Genomic DNA, 13,353 nt, shown 5'->3' on the forward strand with positions numbered 1-13,353 from the left:
CAAAACAAAACAAAAAAAAAAGGAAAAAAAAAAAAGCTGAGATAATATTATAGATTTCCATAGACCAGAAAACAAATAACCGAAACAAAGAAATGTAAAAAATAGATAGACTGAAACTCTTAAGCTATCAAGAGACCAGAAAATTTTAAAAAGCAAACAACAAACAAATCAATGCTAGTCAAGACTTTTTTATTCTCTGTTCCTCCCTTTTCGAGCCCTTCAAGCCCTGAGCGAATACGAGTGCCCCTCCTTCATAAACCAGTTTGTCAAGCTGACCTTCGACGCAAGATCTGCCGAACTTCATCTGCAGGCTCAGAAGATCCAGTGTCCTTTGGCCACTCCCAGTTCCCACTGAAGATGGGAGCACCTGCAGAGCAGAGGGGACCAGCTGCAGCTCCAAGCCCAGCTCTTGCTGGTCACAGCTGAGCCTGTGGCAAGCTCCAGGAGCTCCTGCCTTCTTGCTCCCTGTTTGCAGCTCCCTCCCTCCAGCCCCCTGGCCCTGCCCATCCACGTTTTTCCCTCCCAGTTCACCCCTTTGCTTGGCCTTCCCTTAATAAACACTTTGGCTTTTTCACTTGACCCGTGGCTCCCTCTGTGGAGCTGAAGCAGCACAAATCCTGAGCCCGGGGACACACAGGGCCCTGCTGCCGTTCTCTTCCACGCCGTCGTCTGTGCATGGGCAGAGAGGAACAAGGGCAGCTCAGGCTGCAAAGGTCCCTGTCCTGCTGCTCCAGTTGCACAGCACCATGGAGTTAAAGGTTGTGCTGAGCACACTGAAGGGAACAAGGACCCTGGGTTTTTGAAGAGCCAGCTTGAGTATGCTCTTCTATGGCAAACATCCACCAAGGGCAGAGGAGCTTGCCATGCTGGAAGTTCTCCCCGAGAGCTTGCTGAAAGCACAGCAATGCTCCATGCATACACAGGGACAGGAAGAGGGCAGAACCAGACACCATGATGGCCTAACAGTGAGCTCTGGGTGTGCCTCAAAGCAAATGAAGCAGCAGCAGCAGTGCAGTGGCTGTGACTCAGAGGCGCGAGCGTCCCAGTGGCCGCAGCGCTGTCAGGCAGTGCCTGCAGGCTGGGTGCGCTTCTGGCAGCTCTGCTCTCCCCACAAGTGAGGAATTGCAGCCCCTGCCTCAGGCCCAGTCAGAAAGACAACCAAGTGAGACCAGAGGCAGGGGACCCTTCCCAGCTGTCTTGGGCATGGCTGCAAAACAGCGGCTGAGTCTTCCTGTGCCTGGGTTTGGGGTGTGCTGAGCCCAGAGCCGGCCAGCTTGTGCTCTGCTGTGCCAGGAGTGCTCTGGGCAGGCAGGAGAAGTGCTGCGTGCACAGCGGAGCATCCTGCAAGGGGCTGAGCAGAGCCTCCTGCGGGAACAGGGCTCTGCTCCCTGGCTGGGAACAGCCTGGTTTTGCTGCCGTGAGCGCAGGCAGGAGTTCAGGCACGTGCAGAGGCAGCGGCAGCTCGTGTTTGTAGGGACCCGGGGCTGCACGCCCAAAGCGACACGTGGGCGTGGGGAAGGAAGTGACACAGAGCTGGGGGAAGGAAGATGAGCTCGAGCTGGAGTGCCTGTGCTGCAAGGAGCAGAAGGAATTCAGCCTTGCCAGGGTTTCTGATGTGTGTGTTGGTGTTCTCTGGGAAATGCAGACATTTGGGGAAGTGTCTTTGGAGGAGAGGAGCTTGATTCTCAAGGAAACTGCTTCCCCAGGTCCCAGGGTCAGAATCCCACCTGCTCTACCCTGGCTAGATGTTTCTTTTCACCAGATGGAAAGAGGGAAGCTCGAGTCCTGGATAATTTCAACTGAGTTATTGCAAGGTGCAAAAGTGATAGGAAAAGATGGAGGATAAACTGAGGAACGGACGGTGAGTCAGAGGGACAGCAGGATCGGGTAACAACCAGTTAGAGTGCAATGTCCTTGGGGAAAGTTACTGTTTTTAAGCACAGCAGCAAGTAAGAGGGGTTAGGTACAAAATGACCCAACTCGTGGGTCATTGGAAAGTTCGTGGGGAGGGCAAAAGGTGGCGTGATACATGTTGAGGGGGATGGGGAGGGGAAAAGTTTTTACAGGAATAACTAATGAAAGATACAAAGGGTACAGGTGTGAAAGGGAGTACAGCATTTGAATCAGCATTTGAATCATGGGAAAGGAATGAATTTTCCCTAATGTAGACAATGGTGCTTTCCCATGTTATTCCTGAAAATCTGGCTTTCTCACCCCCAATGCCCATGCCCAGGAGCCCCCAGTGAGGTAGGTGCAGCTGTCTCCCTTTGGCTCCCTGCGCTCCTTTCAGTCCTTGAGGCCCCTTGCACTTGGCAGAGGAGCAGGGAAGGGGGAAGGATGTGAAGAGCAGCTTTGACATCTGCCGGGCTTGTGGAGACCAAGCCAAGCACCTGTGGTAGGGTGTGTTCCCCCGCTTTGAGCACAGGTCTGAGACGGATCGTCTCTGTCCACGTGAGAGCCCCAAAGCTTTCATGGAGAGCTGTGAATTCAAAGGCCTTTATGCACACACTAATGCCACGTCCCTGTCTGCTGTGTTTTAACTCTTGGCAAGATGCATTCGCATCTTGCTTGCTGGAAGCTGCTCTGCTCCAGGGCCAGCACTGAGCTGGGCTGTGTGAGCCAGGCACTGTGGAGAGTCCTTCCCTGAGCACTTGGTTGATTTTGATGTGTCCCGGGCCACCTTAGACACTTGGGGCAACACATTCCTTCCAATTGGAGGCACTTTGGGTGGGGTGGGGGAGGCCCCAGGGCACATGGCAGCGCGTCCGAGGGCCCTTTGTGACACGCTGCAGCACGGTCACTGTGGAACGGAGTTGGACAGGGTGTGCCAGCAGCCCTTTGTGACACACGCTGACATAGGTGCTGGTGGCGACGCGGGCAGGCCCCAGTGCTCGGTGCACACGACGGGACAGGACAGGAGAGAGTGGTGCTGTGAGGAGACCCCGCACAGCTGGCTCACCCCTTGCTGACCCGGAGCTTTTCTGAGACGTTACTCCTGTGGCTGGCCCTGCGGCCAGACTGCAGGACTTGGTGACTCAGCGCTTTCCTGAGGCATCTCCCATCCCTGCGGCCGGTGCCCTCGTGGCCTGGCCGTGGGACTTGGTGACCTCCATCCCTCACAAGGAGTCTCCTGTCATTGCGACAGGAGCCCTTGAGACCAGAGTGCAGGACTTGCTGTCCTGTGGCCTTCCTGAGACTTCTCTGTCGCAGGCACCTGGAAGGCGCGACTGCTGCACCCGCTGACTTGGACCTTTGCCGAGGCATCTGTCTCCAACGTGCCCTCGAGGTCAGACAGCGGGATGGCAGGCAGAGTGCTCAGCCTGTTCAGGATGCTTCGGGGGAAGAAAAAGAATGGCGCTGCAGCTGCCCCAGCGCAGCAGCCTGCAGAGCCAGAGCAGTTGCAACCACTGCAGGACGGTGAGTGGCAGGGCTGGGCCGCAGGGCTGGTGCCTGCAGCCAACCTGGCCCCATCCCATCCCTGCCCCTCTGGACATGCCCATGGACAGGATGGAAGAGGGGCCAGGGCTGCCCTCTCGGTGGCCGTGCTCTGTCTCTTGGGCATCCCAGGGCTGTCCTTGCCTGGGGATCACAGGGCTGGGCTGTGTTCTCCAGCCTTTCCTGCAGCCCCTCAGCTCTGGCTGCACTTGCTCTTTGCCAGATGCAGGAAAGGATGGGACACAAGAACAGGATCCCACCAGCGGACGCTTCCACAGAGCAGCACAGGTACCTGCGGCCATCCCGGCCTGGGCTGGGCCTGCTGGCACTGCTCGGCAGAGCCCCGCGCTTGGAGCAGACCCTGGAACGTCCCTCTCTTCCCGCCCTTCCTTCTGCTGCAGGCACTGCAGAGGTTCCTGCGTGTTCGGCGCAGAAAGACCAGTGCCACCGCCACCGAGGGCACGGCCGAGCGCGGCTCCAGGCCCAGCGAGCTGCGGGCACGGCCTGGTGCCAGCGCGGCGTCCTCTGAGCATGCGGCAACCTCGGACAGGGCAACAGCTGCGGGCCGGGCGAAGGCTGTCATGGCTCCGACTGAGGGCACGGCCAGCACAAACAGCTGGAAGCGAAGGACACCAAGGACTCGGGCCATCTCAAAGATGAACAGCACGGCCACTTGGACTGGGATTCCTGCTCCCATTCCGGATATTTTTTCATCTCAGCAGCAGGTAAGCAGCCTGGGGCCAGGGCTGCAGGCCTCCCAGGATCGTGTGGCCCCTTAGGCCACGTCCCCTGGGTCCCCTTAGCCATTGAGGCCAGCACAGTGGGGTGGGAAGGCAAGCACTTCCTGGGGGAAGGTGGGCAAGTTGCTCCCTTAGACAGCACTCCAAGCTATCCCCATGCCTCCTCCAGGTGGCAGCCAGGGTGGGGGACATTCACCAGAGACTCGTGTCCCGTGTCACTGCGGACACGGGGCTGGAAACAGACTTTCTGAGCCTGGCTGAAGAACACCCTGCTAATGTGGTGATGAGCCTCCTGCGCTGTGCCCCATCCTGTGACAGGTACGGGGCACAAGGGCCTCAAGAGCTCGGTGCTCACCGGCCCATAGGACCCCTCACCCTGCACAGCCTGTCCAGAGGGGTCTGCCAGAGAGACAGGCAGAGAGCTCCAGGACCCTCGGGCCCCTCTGTTTCCTGAGCTGCTGCCATGCTCCCCCCCTGCCCCTCAGGGCACCAGGGCTCTGTCACCCGGCCCCACGCGGCTGCACAGGGCACGGTACTGACGTGCAGCTCTGCTCCCACAGAGCTGCTGTACTGATGTGGAGAAGCATCGGCACGTCAAGACCCGCAGTGCAGAAGGTGCTTCCAGCACTGTTCTCTGTGATAGAGGACAGGCCACTGTACAGTATGTTTTTCTACAGTGGGGATAACGAGGCCGTCTTTGCCCTGGCTGTGAGTTTCTGCAACTGGCCTTTGCTCACCCTCCGGGTTGCCTCTCCATGCTCTCCCTGCCCTGCAGCTCCCTGCCTCAGCTGCTGGGCTGAAAGCTGGGCTAGGGGCAGGCTCAGGGCCAGCAGGCTGGGTGCTCGCCTTGCGTTTCCCCTTGGGCCCTGCCACATGCACAGCTGGGCACTGAGCGCTGCTTTGGGCTGCTCTCTCCTTTGCAGGCAACTGTGGTGCTGTGGAAGATTGCCCACATGTCCGAGTGGCACGACGCAGTAGTCCTTCATTCGGCCCAGCTGTTTGTGGCTCTGCTCTTCCAAGTTTTCTCCACCACAGAGCAGATACCAGAAGAGGTTGAGGACTTCTGGAGAGCGTGCCAGGAGGAACACCGCCTTCCCACCAAGCCTAACAGGTGCCAGTCGCCCTGTCCTTCCCATGGCCCTGTGGCCAGGGCCAGTGCTCCCAGTGTGACCTGGCCTTTGCTCGGCACACAGGTTTGCAGTGCAGGCCGTGAAGGCTCTGCTCTGCCAACTGGGCTTTGAGAACAAGCTGGTGGCTCTGGAGTGCAAGCAGGTCTGGGACACCCTGCTCTGTGCCGACACCCAGCATTATGCAGTAGGTCTGCTGGCCAGGTGAGAGCCCCTTCTCCCCGCCACCACCACCAGCATTTGTGCCCTGTGCCTGGAGTGCCCCACACAGTCCCTGTGGTTTTGGGCCAGAGTGCCTTGCCACATAGGGGCACCCAAGCAGACTGGAAAAGGCTGGCAGAGGAGGGTGCCCGGGAGCAGGTGCCTCCCAAAGCACCCACGTCCCCTGGCAGTGCTAGGGACAGATCAGACCTCTGTGAGTCAGTCCTGGGAGAGATTTTCCTGCCTGGCTTAGGGCTTTGGTGCCTTTTTCCCCCTGCCAGGGAGATGCGCCGTGGCTTGGCCCCCTTGTGTTCCCGCATCGCCTTGCACCTGCTCAGCCTGCTCATCAGGAAGCAGCCACGCTGGCATCTGCCTGCCCTGGCGTTCTTGGTGGAGGTGAGCCTAATGGCCAGCGCTGCCTGGCTGAGCTGCCTCCCAGCTCTCTGGCCTCTGGTAGCTGCAGCCCCTGGGACGCTGCCTGTGCCCGCTGCTGCTGCCTGGGCCCGGCCCTGTGCAGCTCCGGGCTCCTGCTGGCCGGGTGCCCTGTCACTGCCCTGTGCATTTCAGCTCCTGGAGTGTCTGGACTTGAGCAAACACGGTCACAGTGCCCTGTCGGTCGTATCCAGGCACCTGCCCAGCGAGTGCAGGGACAGGCTGCGCCTGGAGCTCAGAGGCCTCGTGGTGCTCAGCAAGGAGCCCTCGCTGGTGAGAAGGGGGCAGTGGCTGAAGCCACACTGGCAGCGTGGGGCTGGGGAACACAGACCTTTGGGCTCAGCTGGCCTTTGGCACCAGAGGCAGCTGCTCCCAGCTCTCCTGCCTCCCGCTTCAGCTGCCCGAGTGCCCCAAGCAGCTGCTGCTGCTGCAGCTGTCCTCAGCTTCACAGCACAGCTTCGTCTTGCACACAGAGTGGAGGAATACGTGGCCTGTATCAACACCTGCTGGAGCAGCTGGCTGATCCTGATGCAGAGATGGTCGGGATGATCCTCTCCGTGCTTACATATATGCTCCAGGAGAAAGACCTCAAGATACCCGGCATCATCGCCCTGAAGCTGGCTGAACCACTCCTGCCACACTTTGAGAATGTAAGGCTCTGTGCCCCCAGCCAGGAGCACTCGAGGCTGCCTAGAAATTTTGTATCTTGTGCAGTTTTAGGCCTCTGCCCTGCTGGGCCTGGAGTAGTTGGTGCTGAGGTCTTTTTCTTTGTTCCAGGAGAGCAGCCATGTGCAGCTGCTCTCCATTCAGCTCTTCAGCAAGGTGATGGAGCTGGTAGTGGAAGAGGGCAAAAAGCCTTTGACAAGAATTGTGAGCCGCAGCCTGCTCCCTCTCTTCTTCTGCTGGCACAATGAGAACCGGCGTGTGGCCAAGGTGAGGCTTTGTGTGATGCTGCCACATCCCTGGCAAGGGGTTCGGCTGCCTCCAGCCCTGGCAGTTGGCAGGCTGCAGCCTTGCATGGCCTTGGCACAGGGACACAGGTCCTGTGCCCTGGGCTCTGGTTCCACCTCTGGCTGTGTGCTGCTCTCCAGGCCTCTTTGGAAACACTGCTTTGTGCGGCCCGGTTCCTGAGGAGGAGGGACATGGAGGAGCTGCTGAGGAAGGAGCAGCGGATGAAGTTTGCCGAGCACCTGGTAAGGAGAGCCTGGAAGCACCAGCCGCGGGCTGGAGAAGCCCCCTGGCCCCGGTGCTCAGTGTGCGGGGCTGGCAGCTGTGTCCCTGCCCAACGCTGCCCCCGGGGCCGCCAGCCCGCGCCCCGCACGCCGCTCCCTGCCCTGGGCCGTGTGGGCTGGCTCGGCCGGTGCTGGGCGCAGGGAGCGCCCGGCCGAGGGGCAGAGCCCATGCCGAGCCTTTGCTCCCCGCAGCTGCTGCAGGACGCGAGCCGAGTGGCCGAGCACCTGCGCTGGGCCCTGCCGCGCCTGCAGAGCCCGCAGCGGCCCCTGCGAGAGGCGGCCGTCAGGATCATCGGTGAGCCATGAGCCCGGCGTCCCTCCCCGCCTCCCGGCCCGGCCGCTGCCCCGGCAGCGGGAGCCGCGCCCGGGCCGCTGCAGCCCCGCCCGCCCTCGGCGCTGCCGCCGCCCTCCCGCAGCCGTGCCCTCCCTCGGGCGGCAGCGTGCGGCAGGGCCCGGGCTGAGCCCTGCCCGGGGAGGAGGGCGTGGGGCCCCGGGGCTGGCAGCGCCCGTGTCGGGCAGCTGTGCCGCCTGGGGCCCCACAGCCTCTGTGTTGCCAGGGGTGGCCGGAGTGCTCCTGATGGGACAGAAGGAGGAGCTCCAGGTCCTCAGTGAGGGTGAGTGAGGGCAGCCGTGTGCCAGCAGGGACCGCCGGGGGCAGCTGCACATCCTGGCCCCGGAGCTACAATCCCTGCCCGGGCTGCCCAGGGCTCTGCTCCCTGTGCGGACCAGGGGCAGCGGGAGCAGAGCCCGGAGAGCTTTCAGAGACACGTGCGGGATGCGAGGCCAGCGCCTTCTGGCCAAAGCCCTTGTCAGCCGCTCACTCCTGGCCATGGCAAAAGCTGGGTGGGAAGGCCCTGGCAGGAGGCTTTGCTTGGATGCCAGCAATCAGGCCTGTGACCGTGGCACTGTTCCTTTCTTTTCCAGCCCTTCAAGCCCTGAGCGAATATGAGTGCCCCTCCTTTATAAAGCAATTTGTCCAGCTGACATTCGACACAAGATCTGCCGAACTGCGCCTGCAGGATGGGAAGAACCAGTGTCCTTTGGCCACCCCCACTTCCCACTGAAGATGGGACTAACTGCAGAGCAGAGGGGACCAGCTGAAGCTGCAGGCCCAGCAGCTCTTGCTGGTCACAGCTGAGCCTGTGGCAACCTTCAGGAGCTCCTCCCTTCCTGTTGGTAGTTCCCTCCCTCTAGCCCCCAAGCCCTGCCCATCCCCTTTTTTCCCTCCCAGTTCACCCCTTCACTTTGCCTTCCCTTAATAAACACTTTGGCTTTTTCACATGACTCGTGGCTCCCTCTGTGGAGCTGAAGCAGCACAAATCCTGAGCCCAGGGACATGCAGGGCCCTGTTGCCATCCTCTTCCACGCCGTCGTCTGTGCACGGGCAGAGAGGAACAAGGGCAGCTCAAGCTGCAGAGGTCCCTGTCCTGCTGCTCCAGTTGCACAGCACCATGGAGTTGAAGGTCGTGCTGAGCACACTGAAGGGAACAAGGACCCTGGGTTTTAGAAGAGCTCGAGTATGCTCTTCCATGGCAAACATCCACCGAGGGCAAAGGAGCTTGCGGTGCTTTTCACTACACCCGTCCTGTACTGAAGTGGCTGTTGTGAAAAATACAGCCAGCCCCATGAAACTTACCAGTGTGAAGAAACTGCTGCACAGCAACAGCTGAACTTCAGTGTGTCTGAGCCAGTGCTGCAGGCTCAAATGCTGCCAGCATTATCTCTGCACCCTGGGACACTTCCCGGTTCCTGTGCCTTGACACTGCTTTCCCATGGGGCTGGGGAAGGAGTTTGGCTCTATGAACTGCCTGGTGCTGTGAAACAGGTTCATTTTTGTCAGATGAGGTGATGGTGTGCACGTGTCCACATGTCTCCCTGCCTTAGTGCCCTTTGTGAGCTGCTTACTTCTGCTAGAATTTGTGGAGTGTTTAAAGCTTGCTGCCTTTTATTTCTTTGCTCCTATTCAGAGAAATGAGTTGTTGAAGTCTTTGAAATGTTCCATTTTCATCCTTATGCAAGATAGTGAGGAATGCCTTCTTTTCATCCCTTAGGTAATTCTTTGCTTTATTATTGCATGCAGTGAGATAAGATTAGTGTGGGTTACAAGTAGTAAGAGAATATGGAATAAGAGAACAATAAGCACAAGAGCAAAAGATAAAAATAGTCTCAGGAATTAACCTAGTAGTTTGATATTTCTATGAATATATAAAACACTTGCAACAATGCTTAAATCTCTTTTTCTTTCTGATAAAAAATGTGTTTTCAAGTATTTTGCAAACAGGATTCCCCTGGGATGTAAGAACTTGAAGCATTTCAAGTCTGCAGCTTCAGGAATGAAATAAACTTTTGACTCAAGTTGTCAACCTGAATAAACTCTTAACTACCCCACAGCAATTGCAAGTTATAGCTAATAAGGATGGAATAGAAACACAATTGCTCTTTTTCCTCTTAGCATTTTCTCCCTGGCCCTATAAAATTTGGTTTTTTGACTTGTTCCTTAGTTTGCTTTCCAAACCATTCCATGTCCTCAGTAGATCTGGAGAACTGTCTCATGCATAGATCTGAAGAATCAGTTTTGAATCTAGGAAATTAAAGGAAGAATCACACTTCATAAGCTTGGGCTTGGATTGAAAGCTTGAGATCATTCAAGTAGACATTGCTGAATGTTCAACCTGGTCTGGCAGGCTCCTCTCTCTGAAAGGTGGGCAACTGAAACCTCTGTGTTCGCAGAGAAAGGCAAGTTTTGGGGTAGCTGGGAAATGGCTCTGGCCAGCTGGTGTCCCAGGTGTCATCTTTAATAGTTGTTTTCTTATGTTATTAGTAACCAGGCTATTAGGCCAAGCACCTGTAGTGTTTGGGTTTTTGGTTGTGCTTGTTTTAGTTTTGGCCAGCTGCATTGGCAGGTGGCTGTGAGTGCACTGTAGTACCCCCTGCTGCTGCCCAGTTCTGCTCTATTATGTTTCTTTTTCTTAGCCAGGTCTCATAAGCCCTCAAAAGAAATATAATACACCCAAGGACAGCTTATCTATTACTCTGGGGGCATAAAATTAGGAGGATGACTTCTGCTGCAGTGTTAGAAACAAAAAGGTTTAATAAAAGGTATAATAACAAAGAGAAAAACTCGAGCCAGGTGCAGCAGTCTGCTCCTGGTAAAAACACTTCACAAAAGCACTTAGTTCTTTTCTTCTCTTCTTTTTCTCCCTGATGGATCAAGCGGGACTTTTTGGCTTCTATCCAATTAGATGTCCTCAAGTATTTGGTGAAGTCCCTGAGGTCCCATGAGGTGGCTTTTCACCTAATCCTTGAGAGAAACTTCTGGCCTTCTTTTCTTTTCTGGGGGACAAAGGCTAGTTTTGCCACTCTGCCATTAGGGTGCACACTCCTACAGACATGGCTCTCTTTTCTTTCTTGGTCTCTTACCCCTCTGGCACTCAAAGCCATACTTGCTATTGTAGTCATTAGGTACATGGTCCTGCTAGGATGGTTGACTAATTCAGGAACAAACAGCCTTGCTGCCATACCAGGGACACTGCTCTGGAAATGGGCAAAAAGAGAAAACATTTAATGTTTTTTTCACTTTAGAAATGTCCACTGCAGCTTTATTTGCAGCAGAGTTACATTTACTGGACTGTCCAATACAATTCCATGTGTCCAGAGCTAACTTTAATCACATAATTTAGGAGTGTCCAGCTGTAAATCTCACAGCCATGGGATCAAAAGTCCTTTCCACTTCTGGTTAAGTGGCTCTCCTTTCCGGGTCTGGATGTACACCCAGTCTCCTGACTAGTGAGGACATTCTTGAACATTCAGGCTTATTAGTGAGACCAAAACAACAAACTTGCACGATGATAAAAGCATTTTCTCCTAAGGGTTATGCTCTAGCAGCAGCATTTCGGCTTCCAGCCTTTGGTGGCAGACAAGGCTCAATAGCCAGGGCTGCCAGAAGGAGGCAGGGCAGGAGCAGTTTGCAAAGTTTCATTAAGAATCCGGGGAAACTGAGTCCCCATTTAATCCCCATTTTCTTTCCAGAGAGCCTCTAGGGATATTTCAATCCACCACCTTCTATCAACAACCATAACTTTTTGGAGGTGGTGCCAAGATTTTGTTTTCTCAGTTTTGATCCTTGAATGTTGAAATAACTTACAATAACACAGAAGAAGGTCAACAGGCATTAGCTGTTTCTCATGCATTGTATGGGGTTCCCCCCTCTGCAAGGGGTCCAAACTTTTCATACCACAAGTTGTTCCCTGAGCAAAAGACCAGCGCTTTTCACCATGTGCTTCCTTCTCCAAAAGTTCTATTTCATTCCCCCAAATCCAAATTCGCAAAACATTCTCCATTTCCCTTTCTTTGCGATCATTGCTTATTTTCCCGTGTAGTTCAACCACTTCTGTTGCAGAATGAGGTATCACTGCAGACACTGCATCCTGGTAAGTGAATTCCTTCTTTATCAGTGAGCAGGGCTTGGGATGAGGAGGGAAGAAGATTGGCTTTGCAGAGCCGAACCTCTCCTCCAGGGAGCAGAGGAAGGTGACATCATTTTCGGGGCATCCTGCCTCTGTATTTTATAGGGGTGGGGAGAGTTTAGGGTGAGGGGCGGGGTTGGACTTTGAGGCACTAAAGGCCTCCCAAGGGCTGTGGGGCTGACCTTGCAGTCAGGAAGGCCTGGCTGTTCCTGGACTACGGAAAACACTGCTTCCGGGCCTTCCCCAGCAGTGTTGAATTGCAACTCTAAAGCTCTTTGGCTTTGGAAGAGCGTGTTTCACTGGTTTCTCATGGTTTGGGGGCTGGCTTCATCCTGGCATTCAATTCCTGCTCTGGCCTGAGGCTGGCTATTGTTTCAGGCTCAGCAATTTGCAGCTGATGCAGCTCCTTTTCCAGCTGATGGGCACCATACAGCTCTGAGTCAAACCTCCATGCATATGCATACCAGGCATGGTCCTTTACTGGGAATTTTTAATTTTCTTCTACCAAATTTCATGTTTCTCCACAAGTAACTGTGGATGGTGCTAGTTTCTCTCCATCCCCATCTCTCTTTAGGGCTGGACAAGCTTTCTATATAAGCTTTTAGCAAGTGCGTCAGTGGAGAGCAGTTCAGATCAGTTTCTGCGTGGGATTCTATTACTTTTCTGCCAGAAAAGAGCAGCTTTGACTGACAATTTATTTCTCCTTTATTATGTCATGAACAGTTAATGCTGTATAAAAGGCCCATCTCACCTCAAGAGTACCCTGCTTGCTGTGCCAATTAAAATGCAAGCCTCCAAAAACATTGCTCTATGAGATACTTTAAAAGGATTTAAACTTGTTCATGTACTCTAAGTTAGAAAAGCAGGAGAAATACTGACGAGATGTTCTCAAGAGTTCGGAACAACATCAAAACCCTTCACTGGCAACATTTGAAAATAAGAGAACTTTAAAGCCAAAAATAATTTAGAGCAGGATTCAATCAACATAAAACATTCTATGAAGCATTAATTTAGCCCATTCAACTTATAATCTTAGTAAGTTAATTTACATTTAGATTACTAAACCTGTTACATTTTAAGTTATTTTCAAAAATCTGAGAGGAGGGAAAAGGGAGAAGAAAGAGAAAAAGAGAATGACAGAAAAGAACCAACACAGCTATCACTCCAGGTTCCAGTGGTGTTCAGCTGATAGAAATTCCAAGAAGAGGTAGGGTCAAGACATGTGGTGGCCACATATCCCAAGGTAAATAGCCTTTGGCTCTCCTGGGGCCTTCCCCCACATGGGGCTCCCACTCACCTGGCCATTTAGGAGCTGGGTTAGGGGCCCCAGACACAGGTGTGGAGCATTGCCTCTGGTGTGCCAGGGATCAGTGGCCACTGCTGGGCTGGGATACAGGCCTGGGGGTGTGGGGCGTGCTGAGTGGGGCATGGCCTCACCAGAGCAAGGCTTGATCTGCCCCTTCCCCACATACAAGCCCCTGAAAAGTGTTGAGCCAGCAATCTCCTCTAGTCTCTCACAACAAGGTGTCCAGGTTCCTGTGCTTCTTGGCTGTCAAGACTCCACAGATTTGTGGCTGGATATTAAGAAACTTGGATATTTATTCCTTGCAAAAGCAGCAGCATGAGGGTTGTTTATTCTTTCTAAGGCCTTCCCTCCATTCTATGTCCTCTTCTTGAGGTAGTCCTTGTAAAGCCTCTCCTCTCTCTCCTTCTCCATGAC

At 54.8% G+C, this 13,353-nt stretch overlaps 1 protein-coding gene across 1 annotated transcript; it reads left to right on the forward strand.

Moving 5' to 3' along the window:
- Positions 1 to 3,969: 3,969 nt before the first annotated feature.
- On the forward strand, positions 3,970 to 7,473 carry LOC135287766 (maestro heat-like repeat family member 5). Its single transcript, XM_064400983.1, has 10 exons — positions 3,970 to 4,160; positions 4,345 to 4,493; positions 4,736 to 4,883; positions 5,099 to 5,286; positions 5,369 to 5,506; positions 5,785 to 5,899; positions 6,071 to 6,208; positions 6,409 to 6,585; positions 6,713 to 6,868; positions 7,027 to 7,473. The coding sequence occupies exons 1-10, from the start codon at positions 4,017 to 4,019 to the stop codon at positions 7,471 to 7,473; spliced, it is 1,800 nt and encodes a 599-aa protein (XP_064257053.1). The 5' UTR covers positions 3,970 to 4,016.
- Positions 7,474 to 13,353: the final 5,880 nt, after the last annotated feature.

The sequence above is a fragment of the Passer domesticus genome, chromosome 31 (genome assembly GCF_036417665.1).
Source record: "Passer domesticus isolate bPasDom1 chromosome 31, bPasDom1.hap1, whole genome shotgun sequence".
Lineage (NCBI taxonomy): Eukaryota > Metazoa > Chordata > Aves > Passeriformes > Passeridae > Passer > Passer domesticus.